Source organism: Salvelinus alpinus, chromosome 24 (assembly GCF_045679555.1).
Source record: "Salvelinus alpinus chromosome 24, SLU_Salpinus.1, whole genome shotgun sequence".
Classification (NCBI taxonomy): Eukaryota; Metazoa; Chordata; class Actinopteri; order Salmoniformes; family Salmonidae; genus Salvelinus; species Salvelinus alpinus.
In genome coordinates, this window is record NC_092109.1 from 25,521,022 (window position 1) to 25,534,972 (window position 13,951).

The window sequence follows — 13,951 nt, forward strand, 5'->3', positions numbered from 1 at the left end:
GTCCAAACTTTTTACTGGTACTGTATATACAGGTACAACGGTGTAGGCTGTGCTGTGTGAAGCAGTGGTGTCTGTGGTGGGAAGGCAGAGGCTGAGAAGCCACAGGCCTCTGGTCAGATAGGCTTATACATCAGGGTGGTGACATACTTCTTCTTGTAGTGATGAGTCGCACTCAGCACCATCACACCATCACACCATCCTGAGAGGAGAGAGAAATATACAACTCCATTAGCACATACTTGACATTTCCCTTTACTTCTCCAAAAGCAACTCTTCTGGGAGTCCTTCTGTTACCTCTTGCAGACGTTGAATCAATCTACTAATGCTTCATGGCTTTGATTTCATCTTTCTGACCTCTCTCTGGTCTTACCTTAATGGACAGGGAGTAGAGGTGATTGAGCATGACATGGTTGGGTTCTGGAAGCAATGCAGGGTCACACTGATGAGGGAAAGCGAAAACATCTTACTCCAGTGCATGCACATTACTGTCAATGACATGAACAGCTCTATCATGTCTTCATCGTTGATATTCCTACGAGGCTTTGGATTCAGTTGTTGTCATCTTGTACTCAGAGATTCCTGTGTGCTTGTTTAGGATGACCTGTAGCAGGTGAAGTGACAGAATGGGCAGAGACTTATCCTTCCTGCTTGGGAATGTAGGATCCTGATGGTACGGCCCAGGAGGGGAGCTGGACAGGTCTAACTCACAAACAGATGGTACATACAATGCGAGATTGAACATCAAGTTAATAGTTTATATTTTGCATCAAGTCTAGTTAATATTTTGCTATTACCAGTTACCATCTAACTTTCTAGCATCATGGAGACATTTTCCAATACAGTAGCATAACTTGGTTACACTCATTAGTGTTATGTGGAGCCTGTATTTAGAGAGTTGGGCCAACTTTTAGAATGTTGTACTAATTCTAGACATTCAGTTACATACCATGAAATATTAATGGGGTGCTAACATGGCTGCCATAGAATGTTACAGATGCATCATTAACGCAGAAAGCTCAATGGCCCAACTCTCTTAATACATGGCTCTGGTGTTACGCATGGGTAAACAGGTTGTGGACACTGACCTGATATATCAGAGCACTTCTGTGAGTCCACCATAACTGCATCAAACACCTCAAAGTCAGTCTTCTTCACTTGGATGATGTTGTTGACTGTGCCTAGCTGGTTGGTTACAACAGGCTGGGGGACCACAAAATCAGCAATCTAACAGTGGACTCAAACTATTTTTCATCCATATAGGAGTGAATGACTAAGTAAACATTCCGTCCACATAGAACTTATGCTTACTGTCAGTGTGTTCGATCTTTCAGTAACAACAACTTTGTGGCGATTGTGGATCTGCCTGAAGGGGAGCATCAGTATAAGTGCATATACACACTCACGAATTGCACCATAGGCAGGTCAACAATAATGTTATGAGTAGGATGCCCTTCCCAGGGCTGCTAACCCACCTCCTGGTTAGGGGAATCTCCAGACAGAGAGACCTCCTTTCCAGTTCCAGTCCAGCGGAAAACAGTGGGGCGGTCCAGTGTGCCCTTTATCATCCTCCAGGTTCTGACGCCATGCAAGGTACTCCTCTTTCTCTAGGGGAGCCTAGGAGACCAGGGAAGATGGAGAGATGAGTCTATGTGTGTGAGACAGGAAGAGGGAGAGATGAGTCTCTCTGTATGTGAGACAGGAAGTGTCACAGGAACGACGCTGGAGAGGCGAAGCAGGTACGAGGAGTCAAACATTTAATAGGGAACGGGCATAGAACTAGACAGGAACAGCGTCAGCAAATGGGTAACAAAGACATAACAATCAATGCAGCAGCGGGGAACAGAGCTGGGGAACTGACAAATATAGGGAAGGTAAAAAACAGGTGATTAAGTGAGTCCAGGTGAATCCACTATCGCTGATGAGTGTGACGAGGGAAGGCAGGTGTGCGTAATTGATGATGGCAGGAGTGCATGATGCAGGGCAGCCTGGCGTATCTCTGTATGTGAGACGGGGGAAGAGATGAGTCTCTCTGTATGTGAGACGGGAAGAGATGAGTCTCTGTATGTGAGACGGGAAGAGATGTGTTTTGTGAATGTGAAAGTCACATTGACAGAGGCTTACGTAAACCAACCTTGATATCCTATTCATGGAACATATCAGAATCCTCAGGACTGTCCATGAAAATTTTAAGCATGTCGCCCTCCTTGGAGCGGCTGTCCCACCTGTGCCCATGCCAGTGTTGGTGTTCTCCATGGTCCCCTTTGTGTTACTGAGTCAAAATCACTGTGGAAAAAGGTTGGGAAATTGTTTAAACCAAATGGGACAACTGTCTCAGAAAACCCCATTAAGGGGCATTATGGACAGAGAATGTGGGCACACATGACATCCAAAGACTATGCATAACGTTAGCTAGCTAGCTACAGTGCCGTGAAAAAGTATTTGCCCCTTTCTGATTTTCTCTATATTTGCCTGTTTTTCACACTGAATGTTATCAGATATTCAAACAAAACCTAATATCAGATAAAGGAAACCTAAGTAAACAAATAACACGTGCATACGTTTTTCATTTATTTAATTAGCCAAGTTATAAAATACCCAATACCCCAGTGTAAAAAAGTAATAACACTCAATAACTGGTTGCGCCACCTTTAGCTGCAATGACTGCAACCAAACGCTTTCTTGTAGTTGTTGATCATTCTCTCACATCGCTGTGAAGTAATTTTGGCCCACTCTTCCATGCAGAACTGCTTTAACTCAGAGACATTTGTGGGTCTTTGCACATGAACTGTTCGTTTCAGGTACTGCTACATCTCAATTGGGTTTAGGTCTGGACTTTGACTAGGCCATTCCAAAAAGTTTATATTTGCTGCTTTTCAGCCATTCTGATGTAAAATTGCTTGTGTTTTTTGGATCACTCTCTTGCTGCATGGTTGCCTATAAATGGTCAGTGAAACGCCCCTAATTAATATTCATCCATACTGACTGCATGACGGCAAATCCCGACAGAACGGCTAAAAAACGAAATTTGACCCAGTGTGAAATGGAAGTTCTTGTAGGGGAGGTTGAAGCAAGAAAAAATATATTGTTTGGTGGACACAGTGTGGGCATTACAAATGCCAAAAAGGCATTAGAGTGGCAGCATGTAGCGGACGCTGTGAATGCTGCTGGCTCAGAAGGTCAGACCCTCTCAGAAATTAAAACATAAAAGTGGAGACCAAAAGGCGCATAGCCTTACACAGACAAAGTGTTTGTGCCACGGGCGGGGGAAAGGGGACACCGGAGCTCAACCCACTTGATGAGCAACTTGCAGGTATTATAGGGGAATCCCTCCTGAGTGGAGAGTAGTGACAGGAGGTGGAGGGGGACACGGACATGCAAGATGCACCGGATGATCCAGGTATGTAATTAGTATTCCCTCTTTTGAAAAGAGTAAACCAAATGCATTCATGTTGTGTTTAAACATGCATTTACAGAAACAATTGTGACATTTTCTATTGTTTTTAGTCGCTGCGTGTTCCAGCGGGGTCGGTGGTGCTGCAGCACAACCCTCCAGCGCCCGTGTCCTCACAGATGCAGTCCTGCAAACGCAAAGAGACACCATCAACGCTATTAACGAGGTTACCAAGGAGTTGCAGTGGGACAGGCACGGCTTGGTTTCTGCAGGTGCTTCTCTGTAAAGCTGGGCCCACTACAGCACAGAGATCCAAGAGAACAGCTCTTGATAATCGGAACCGGCTCATAAGCCACTCATCATCATTGGACAGAAAATCTTGCTGGTCTCTGAAAATCCGCTCTGAATTCTTCCATTCGCCAAATCTTCCAACAGTGCCAAAGCAGCCATTGTGTGTCATTACGCATTGTAATTGTATGCCTTTTTATACCCACCCATTTGATTGTCAAAGCTACCCAATTGCATAACACCTTCAGGTGTGGTAATTACCTTGATTGTAACTGACAATGACAGGGCCATTATCACATTGACAGTTCTGCGCAACAAACATATGATAACAATATATGAAACTGTGCACTCGTATTTGTACATGTCGGTAGGGATGAAGTGACTATGCATAGATAATAAACAGCAAGTAGCAGCAGTGTACAAAACAAATGGAGGGGGGGGGGGCATTAGGTACTCAATGTAATAGTCCGGTGGCCATTTGATGAATTGTTCAGCAGTCTTATGGCTTAGGGGTAGAAGCTGTTAAGGAGGCTTTTGGTCCTAGACTTGGTGCTCCAGTACCGCTTGCCGTGCGGTAGCAGAGAAAACAATCTATGACTTAGGTGACTGGACTCTCTGACAATTGTATGGCCGTTCCTCTTACACCGCCTATTATATAGGTCCTGGATTGCAGGACGCTTGGCCCCAGTGATGTACTGGGCCATACGCACTACCCTCTGTAGCGCTACATGGTCAGATGCCGAGCAGCTGCCATACCAGGCGCTGATGCAACCGGTCAGGATGCTCTCAATGGTGCAGCTGTAGAACTTTTTGAGGATCTGGGGACCCATACCAAATCTTTTCAGTCTCCTGAGGGGGAAAAGGTTTTGTTGTGCCCTCTTCACGACTGTCTTGGTGTGTTTGAACCATGATAGATTGTTGGTGATGTGGACACCAAGGAACTCTCGACCCACTCCACTACAGCCCTGTTGATGTTAATGGGTGACTGTTCGGCCTGCCTTTTCCTGTAGTTCACTATCAGCTCCTTTGTCTTGCTCACATTGAGGGAGAAGTTGTTGTCCTGGCACCACACTGCCAGTTCTCTGACCTCCTCCCTATAGGCTGTCTCATCGTTATCGGTGATCAGGCCTACCACTGTTGTGTCGTCAGCAAACTTAATGGTGTTGGAGTCGTGTTTGGCCAGGCAGTCGTGGGTGAACAGGGATTACAGGAGGGGACTAAGTACACACCCCTGAGGGGACCCAGTGTTGAGGATCTGCGTGGCAGACGTGTTGTTGCCTACCCTTATCACCTGATACAGCCCATCAGGAAGTCCACGATCCAGTTGCAGAGGAAGGTGTTTAGTCCCAGGGTCCTTAGCTAAGTGATGAGCTTTGTGGGCACATGGTGTTGAACGCTGAGCTGTAGTCAATGAACAGCATTCTCACATAGGTGTTCATTTTGACAAGGTGGGAAAGGGCAGTGTGTAGTGCGATTGAGATTGCATTGTCTGTGGATCTGTTGGGGCGGTATGCGAATTGGAGTGGGTCTAGGGTATCTGGGAGGATGCTGTTGTTGTGAGCCATGACCAGACTTTCACAGCACTTCATGGCTACCGACGTGAGTGCTACGGGGCGGTAATCATTTAGGCAGGTTACCTTCGCTTCCATGGGCACAGGGACTATGATGGTCTCCTTGAAACATGTAGGTATTACAGACTCAGTCAGAGAGAGGCTGAAAATGTCAGTGAAGACACTTACTAGTTAGTCCGCGCATGCTTTGAGTACACGGCCTGATAATCCATCTGGCCCCGCAGCTTTGTGAATGTTGACCTGTTTAAAGGTCTTGCTCACATCGGCTACCGAGAGCATTATCACACAGTCATCCAGAATAGCTGGTGCTCTCGTGCATGCTTCAGTGTTGCTTGCCTCGAAGCGAGCATAAAAGGCATTTAGCTCATCTGGTAGGCTCGCGTCACTGAGCAGCTTGCATCTGGGTTTCCCTTTGTAGTCAGTAATAGTTTCCAAGCCCTGCCACATCCGACAGTAGGATTCAATCTTAATCCTATATTGACACTTTGCTTGTTTGATGTTTCGTCTGAGGGCATAGCGGGATTTCTTAAAGGCGTCCGGATTTGTGTCCCGCTCCTTGAAAGCGGCAGCTTTAGCCTTTAGCTCGATTCGAATGTTGCCTGTAATCCACGGCTTCTGGTTAGGATATGTACGTACGGTCACTGTGGGGATGACGTCGTCGATGCACTAATTGATGAAGCCGATGACTGAGGTGGTATACTCCTCAATGACATTGGATGAATCCCGGAATATATTACAGTCTGTTCAAGCAAAACAGTCCTGTAGCACAGCATCTGCACCATCTGACCACTTCCGTATTGAGCGAGTCACTGGTACTTCCTGCTTTAGTTTTTGCTTGTAAGCAGGAATCAGGAGGATATAATTATGGTCGGATTTGGCAAATGGAGGGCGGGGGAGCGCTTTGTATGCATCTCTGTGTGTTGAGTAAAGGTGGTCTAGAGTTTTTTTCCCTCTGGTTGGACATGTGACATGCTGGTAAAAATGGGGTAAAACTGATTTAAGTTTCCCGCTTCCGGGTGAGCATTGTCTTGTTTGCTTATGGCCTTATAGAGTTGGTTGAGTGCGCTCTTAGTGCCAGCATCAGTCTGTGGTGGTAGACGGCTACGAATGATATAGATGAGAACTCTTGGTAGATAGTGTGGTCTACAGCTTATCATAAGGTACTCTACCTCAGCAATACTTCGAGATTTCTTTAATATTAGACATCGCGCACCAGCTGTTATTGACAAAAAGACACACACCCCCACCCATCGACTTACCAGACGTAGCTTCTCTGTTCTGCCGGTGCATTGAAAATCCCTCCAGCTCTATATTGTCTGTGTCGTCGTTCAGCCACGACTCGGTGAAACATAAGATATTACGGTTCTTAATGTCCCGTTGGTAGGATAATCGTAAGTCATTCATTTTATTTTCCAATGATTGCATGTTAGCAAGTAGAATTGATGGCAATGGGAGTTTACTCGCTCGCCTACGGATTCTCAAAAGGCAGCCTGATCTGTGTCCTCTTTTCCTCCGTCTTTTCTTCACGCAACTGACGTGGACCTGGGCCTGTTCCCGGGAGAGCAGTATCGCTTTCTTGTCGGACTCTTAAAGGAAAAAGCTTCTTCCAGTCCGTGGTGAGTAATCACAGATCTGATGTCCAGAAGTTATTTTCGGACATAAGAGACAGTAGCAGCAACAATATGTACAAAATAAGTTTTAAAAATAAGTTACAAACAAAGCAGAAAAAAAATACGGAATAGCACAATTGATTACGGGCATGTAAAACGTCAGCCATCCTCTTTGGCGACATTTTCATATTTGAGGGGTTCTTTTGCAATAACAAATGTTTGTATTTATTATCCTAAATCTTGTTTTTTGTGTTTTTTTGTGTGCACTCCAGGGAACTCTTAATAATATATAATACGTGACAGGTAATATTTTGATTTATTTTACACAATGGTATCAATTTCAAAGCGTTTCATCCTTCTGCCATCGGAGTCGCAGTTCCTCATTTCTCCAGTTTATGTGCGTACGTATGGGTCAAAGTGTTCGTAGAGGACCGCACATTCTCCCTCAAGTTACTTTTTTATAAATCACAAAGTTTGTTTAGAAAGTGGCTTAAGCCTTCTTTTGTGTCTACGCAACGTTTAAAATGAGGCCCCTGGTCTTCCAGGTCATTTAAATAAATAAAAATTAAATGTGACTAGGGCCCTAAAGGACCAAGGTTGCCTACCCCTGCAGTAAGTAGGGCTAGAGTGAGTGATGCTACCACCTCCATCTACTGCTATAAAGTTATCTGGTTGACAAGAAACACATCAACTAAGAAGGAACAGTATCTATTGTAGAAACCCGCACAGACAGTTGTGTGTTATGAGTTATGCTGTTTGTTGTGTTGTACTTACCAGTAACCAGTGTTCGCGGGGTCCGACACGCCAGTCAACCTGCTATCTGCCAACCACAGGAATGCCTGGAATGTTCCGGTGCAGAGCATCTTTGTGGTTGGTGGAGGGGGGTGCACCGCATGCTTAACCATTGTTGTCTCTTTTTACGTCTGGACTTAACAAGAGATGAGTCACAGTTGTTTGATATGATTTTCCTTGGTTGATTTACTTGGCGTGGGCTACGACCAAACAGTAGCCTGTGTTGAGTTTGGTTAATAAACCGGGAATTCTTAAACGCATTTGTTCATTTATAATCTAGCCAGGTTATTACAGTACACTCCCACAAAAAATCATACCTTAAGAATTGATGTTAGTTTACACCATTAAATTGCTTGTTTCTTTTATTTAACCATTTTCCTAAACAAGCTTCGCGTAATTCCCGAGTGCCCCGCCTCCTTTCTTACTTGACTGTCAGGGTGTGCAGTGTCACTTTCTTACCACAAGGTGGTAGTGTTGACCTGTAATGGGCCATCGGGCTCTGAAAGATCTAGATTTCTCAGACGATAATAAAGTTAGACTATCCCAGCTAAATGCTGATATAGACATTATTTCAAACATAGTCACATAACAATGTCCCTATGCTTGTGTTTTTTATGCATTTCCTTTAAATCACCTTTAGAGTGAGGATGACAGGCAGTCAGACAAACAAGAATTGTCACTTATCATCCCGTTGCTTTCAAACTTCTGATATTGTTTTTCCAACATCCTACAGCTCTCTGTGAAATATCACACAGCCTCCGCACTTTTCTCTAGCCATCCAACCCTGAGTGACTGGCTCTAGCTGCACTGTCTGGTGTCTCCCTGTCTTCAGTCTGTCTGGGTATCAGGAGAACTGTAGGGGAGACTGCAGATGATTCTGTGCTTGTTTCACCCTCTCCTTCTCTACATGTCCAGCGTCCCTCCATAATACACAAATGGATATATGCACACTCATCCACTCACAGACATATACGAGAGTGTCTAGGTCAGGTTTAGTTGAAAACACTCATCCACACACAAAAAGATTCTCTCATATACACATCGACATCCTCCCACACAGAAAGATGCACACCCTCCAGTATTACTTGCACAGGGAGTATGTTTCCTCCTGTGTCACATAATGAGCCCCTGTGATGCTGGGTTGTGATGCACCAGGGATGCTACATTGTGATGGACACTAGGAGGCTAATTGTCACCAAGCTATCTAAAAGCAACAATTAAACAAGACACCTTCATATGGAATGTGGTGACATCCCTGATAATAGGTTTACCCATATATACTGAACAAAAACATAAATGCAACATGTAAAGTGTTGGTTTCATGTTTCATGAGCTGAAATAAAAGATCCCAGAAATGTTCCATACGTACAAAAAGCTTCAAGTTTTGTGCACAAATATGTTTATCCCTGTTAGTGAGCATTTCTTCTTTGGCAAGATAATCCATTCACCTGAAAGGTGTGGCATATCAGGAAGCTGATTAAATAGCATGATCATTATACAGGTGCACCTTGTGCTGGGGACAAAAGGCCACTCAAAAATGTGCAATATTGACACAAAACACAATGCCACAGATGTCTCAAGTTTTGAGGGAGTGTGCAATTGACATGCTGACTGCAGGAATGTCCACCAGAGCTGTTAACAGAGAATAAAATGTTCATTTCTCTACCATATGTCATTTTAGAAAATTTGGCAGTACGTCCAACTGGCCTCACAACCGCAGACCACGTGTAGCTACGCCAGCCCAGGACCTCTACATCTGGCATCTTCACCTGCGGGATCGTTTAAAACCAGCCACCCGGACAGCTGATGAAACTGAGGAGACTTTCTGTCTGTAATAAAGCCCTTTTTTGGGAAAAAACTCCTTATGATTGGCTGGGCCTGGCGCCCAAGTAGGTGGGTTGTATACAGTTGAAGTCGGAAGTTTACATACACTTAGGTTGGAGTCATTAAAACTAGTTTTTCAAACACTCCACAAATTTCTTGTAAACAAATTATAGTTTTGGCAAGTCGGTTAGGACATCTACTTTGTGCATGACACAAGTCATTTTTCCAACAATTGTGACAGATGGATTATTTCACTTACTCACAATTCCAGTGGGTCAGAAGTTTACATACACTAAGTTGATTGTGCCTTTAAAAAGTTTGGAAAATTCCAGAAAATTATGTCATGGCTTTAGGAGCTTCTGATAGGCTCATTGACATCATTTGAGTTAATTAGAGGTGTACCTGTGGATGTATTTCAAGGCCTACCTTCAAACGCAGTGCCCCTTTGCTTGACATCATGGGAAAATCAAAAGAAATCAGCCGAGACCTCAGAGAAAAAATTGGAGACCACCACAAGTCTGGTTCATCCTTGGGAGTAATTTCCAATCGCCTGAAGGTACCACGTTCATCTGTACAAACAATAGTACGCAAGTATAAACACCATGGGACCACGCAGCCGTCATACCGCTCAGGAAGGAGACGCGTTCTGTCTCCTAGAGATGAACGTACTTTGGTGTGAAAAGTGCAAATCAATCCCAGAACAACAGCAAAGGACCTTGTGAAGATCCTGGAGGAAACCGGTACAAAAGTATTTATATCCACAGTAAAACGAGTCCTATGTCAACATAACCTGAAAGGCCGCTCAGCAAGGAAGATGCCACTGCTCCAAAACCGCCATAAAAAAAGCCAGACTACGGTTTGCAACTGCATATGGGGACAAAGGTCATACCTTTTGGAGAAATGTCCTCTGGTCTGATGAAACAAAAATAGAACTGTTTGGCTATAATGACCATCGTTATGTTTGGAGGAAAAAGGGGGAGGCTTGCAAGCCCGAAGAACACCATCCCAACCGTGAAGGACGGGGGTGTCAGCATCATGTTGTGGGGGTGCTTTGCTGCAGGAGGGACTGGTGCACTTCACAAAATAGATGGCTTCATGAGGATGGAAAATTATGTGGATATATTGAAGCAACATCTCAAGACATCAGTCAGGAAGTTAAAGCTTGGTCGCACATGGGTCTTCCAAATGAACAATGAAAACAAGCACACTTCCAAAGTTCTGGCAAAATGGATTAAGGACAACAAAGTCAAGGTATTGGAGTGGCCATCACAAAGCCATGACCTCAATCCTATAGAAATTGTGTGTGCTGAACTGAAAAGGTGTGTGCGAGCAAGGAGGCCTAGAAACCTGATTCAGTTACACCAGCTCTGTCAGGAGGAATGGGCCAAAATTCACCCAACTTATTGTGGGAAGCTTGTGGAAGGCTAACTGAAACGTTTGACCCAAGTTAAACAATTTAAAGGCAATGCAACCAAAGGCAACCAAATACTAATTGAGTGTATGTGAACTTCTGACCCACTGGGAATGTGATGAAAGAAATAAAAGCTGAAATAAATAATTCTCTACTATTATTCTGACATTTCACATTCTTAAAATAAAGTGGTGATCCTAACTGACCTAAGACAGGGAATCTTTACTAGGATTAAATGTCAGGAATTGTGAAAAACGGAGTTTAAATGTATTTGGCCAAAGTGTATGTAAACTTCTGTCTTCAACTGTATCTCCCCATCAACGGTGAGAATGATTTAGAGATATTTCCGCCAGTTGTAACTGCAGAGAAAGTACCCTTCAACTCTATGGAAAAGCACTGGCAGAGCCTACTTTATCTTTGTTTGTTTTAAAGGTGAGAGTTGAGGGGCGTGCTGAGCTGAACATGGTTTACGGGAAATGGGTGCATGACTTGAGGGAAGTGAAAGTGAAAGGAGTTGTGCGGTGAGGATATAAAGCTGTGCCTGGACCACAGCAGCCCATTTATCTGCAGATCCTTGTTTAAAATATTAAGACATAGACAGAGAACAACTAAGACAGGATGTCCTTACGGTTGGCTGCACTTCTTCTGTTGACATCAATCCTCTGGAGCCATGCAGCAGGTGAGATCCTCTCTTCTACTGCAGAGCTACTGTTATTAACTACTTTTACTCCAAGTTGTTATCATAGTAACTACTATAATAACGTCTTGGTTACATAATGCTGTGTCTTGATCACTAGTTGTTATTATTATCTGTGCAACTGAATATGCTCGTTGTCTTCTCAAGAGAATGTTGAAATGTAATTTTAGTAGAATGCCATACACAGAGAGAATACACAAAGATACACAGAGGGGATAGTCTAACCTGTGTTTGTGTGTGCGTGTGTGTCTGCAGCAAACACAGATGAAGCAATGGACTGCTGCTTGACAACAACCAATGCCAAGCTTCCCCGCAGAGTGGTGAAGTCATTCAGTATCCAGAGAGTCAGTGGAGGATGTCGGATACCTGCCACTGTGTAAGCAACATTAATCATTCCACACTCTTGTACAATAGGTTGCCAAATGTAACACATCACCCTAACCACAAGTTAATGTTTTCTGGCTGTGTGTGACTGCATTGTTGGAACTATGTCTGATCTAAGTCACTTCTGCCAACAGGTTTGTCACGAGGAAGAATTTTCGACTGTGTGCTCCTCCTGCCACCAATAACAACTGGGTGACCAAACTCATCAAGCAACTGAAGAGGAAATCGCAGAATGGAAAGGCCAGAAAAAGGAAAAATGGTGGGATTCTATCTTAAAGTGTGATGCAATCCACATTAATCAATTATTTTAATTATAGAAGCATAAAAGGTTTCATGGTCACCACCCATGTTCTTCCATCAACGGTGAAGTTCCACCCGTGTCTGTATTAAACTGTTTCTCCGTGTGCATTATTTCTCCTCAGGCAAGAACAGTAGACACTGAAAGACTGTGGGTGATCCCTGAACATGGAGCTCCAGAACACGTTCTGCAAGAACATTTTCCAGGCTGATCCCTGAAACAATAATCAGCAGTTGGACACATTTTGTCAATGGCATTTTAAAGTTAGTTCTCATTGTAGGGTGTGATACTGTGATACTGTTGAATTGATTGTATTCTCCCAGTTGCCATTTTTATTTTGACCAACACTGTTTCATGTGTACTTCATGTACTGCAGAGAAAACACTGCATCTTTTCTAACATTTCTCACAGTCACTTTAAGTCACTATAAGCTGGATTTTGTATTGTATAGATACATTTTATGTAAATAAAGTGTTTTTTTTCAAGAAATATTGTGTTTTTCATCTCAGTATTAATGATTTATTCATTTTGTCCAGTTAAAGACTTGTCCATCGTTTTTACATTGTACAACATTATTGGGAGTAGTTAGTAGTTAGTAGTTCAATTTCCAAGTTATTCACATCCATTCATAAAACACAATGAGGAACTCCAGCCAGTTGTCTCTGGTGTCAGTAGAGCAGGTTCTAACATAATCAAGGGATAGGTACAGGGAAACATCTGAGTTATAGTCTGTGTTAAACACTGCATGAACCTACATACCTACTTAGGGCTGAGCCGGTGCAATACATATTTTCTCTGCCATGAACAACTCTCTTGGCACTTTACAAATAATGCATTAACACACTTAAAGACAGATTTACACCTTAACCAAATGTGTTATTCCTTATTCTTATAAATATTATTCCATAGTTATGCTCTATGGACCTTCTATGTTTAATTTCCTCAAACAAAGAAAAGGCGCAGTCACTTGGTCTGGTCCAAGGTGTGGCCTAGCATAACTCTCTCCAATGATAACAGAATGTCAGCTAGAAGAATGGAGCACTGGGACATCAGCTGCATGTCTCCCCGTAACTCCATCTAATGGCTCATGAGAGTGTGACCTCTATATTCATGGCAGCCCGATGTGGGTGAAGTTTCATCAGGCTACTCCTTTAAATCCCAGCTTCACACCCAGACCTGTCAGTCTAAAATACCTCTATACGTGGGGACTGTCACGTTCGTTATAGCGATGAGACCAAAGCGCAGCGTGATTTGAATGCATCTTCTTTTAATAAAGAAAGAACACGGAATGAACTATACAAAAACAATAAAACGAACGTGAAGCTATATAATCATAGTGCTGACACAAGCAACTAAACATAGACATAGATAAACACCCACGAAATACTCAAGGAATATGGCTGCCTAAATATGGTTCCCAATCAGAGACAACGATAAACAGCTGCCTCTAATTGAGAACCAATCTAGGCAACCATAGACATACAAAACCCCTAGACTGGTAAACACCCATAAACATACAAAAACCCTAGACAGGACAAAAACATATAATCACCCATGTCACACCCTGACCTAACCAAAATAATAAAGAAAACAAAGAATACTAAGGTCAGGGCGTGACAGGGACAGACTGACTCCTCAGAATGACAGTTGAAATGCAATCAGTCTGTTCAGCCAGGGAGGCGACA

General features: G+C 43.4%; 2 protein-coding genes across 2 annotated transcripts; one reads left to right on the forward strand and one right to left on the reverse strand.

Moving 5' to 3' along the window:
• LOC139552388 (5'-AMP-activated protein kinase subunit beta-1-like) lies at nt 1–1,508 on the reverse strand. The gene is made up of 4 exons (XM_071364101.1): nt 1,309–1,508; nt 1,086–1,200; nt 371–699; nt 1–199 (listed from the first exon to the last, which is right to left on the reverse strand). Exons 1-3 carry the CDS (start codon nt 1,375–1,377, stop codon nt 533–535), a joined length of 351 nt encoding a protein of 116 aa, XP_071220202.1. The 5' UTR covers nt 1,378–1,508; the 3' UTR covers nt 1–199; nt 371–532.
• Nucleotides 1,509–6,706: 5,198 nt separating this feature from the next.
• On the forward strand, nt 6,707–12,755 carry LOC139552389 (C-C motif chemokine 19-like). The gene is made up of 7 exons (XM_071364103.1): nt 6,707–6,866; nt 7,133–7,163; nt 9,334–9,545; nt 11,320–11,566; nt 11,840–11,960; nt 12,103–12,227; nt 12,391–12,755. Exons 4-7 carry the CDS (start codon nt 11,506–11,508, stop codon nt 12,408–12,410), a joined length of 327 nt encoding a protein of 108 aa, XP_071220204.1. The 5' UTR covers nt 6,707–6,866; nt 7,133–7,163; nt 9,334–9,545; nt 11,320–11,505; the 3' UTR covers nt 12,411–12,755.
• The last annotated feature ends 1,196 nt before the right edge of the window (nt 12,756–13,951 follow it).

Bases quoted from the DNA above. Each gene is read 5' to 3' on its own strand.
- LOC139552388 (XM_071364101.1), bottom strand. From the start codon at position 1,377: ATGCTCCCCTTCAGGCAGATCCACAATCGCCACAAAGTTGTTGTTACT. The intron at 1,201-1,308 runs GTAAGCATAAGT...GTGGTCCCCCAG, and splicing joins AAAGATCGAACACACTGACA to CCTGTTGTAACCAACCAGCT. The intron at 700-1,085 runs GTCAGTGTCCAC...TTTGTGAGTTAG, and splicing joins GAAGTGCTCTGATATATCAG to ACCTGTCCAGCTCCCCTCCT.
- LOC139552389 (XM_071364103.1), top strand. From the start codon at position 11,506: ATGTCCTTACGGTTGGCTGCACTTCTTCTGTTGACATCAATCCTCTGG. The intron at 11,567-11,839 runs GTGAGATCCTCT...GTGTGTCTGCAG, and splicing joins CCTCTGGAGCCATGCAGCAG to CAAACACAGATGAAGCAATG. The intron at 12,228-12,390 runs GTGGGATTCTAT...ATTTCTCCTCAG, and splicing joins GGCCAGAAAAAGGAAAAATG to GCAAGAACAGTAGACACTGA.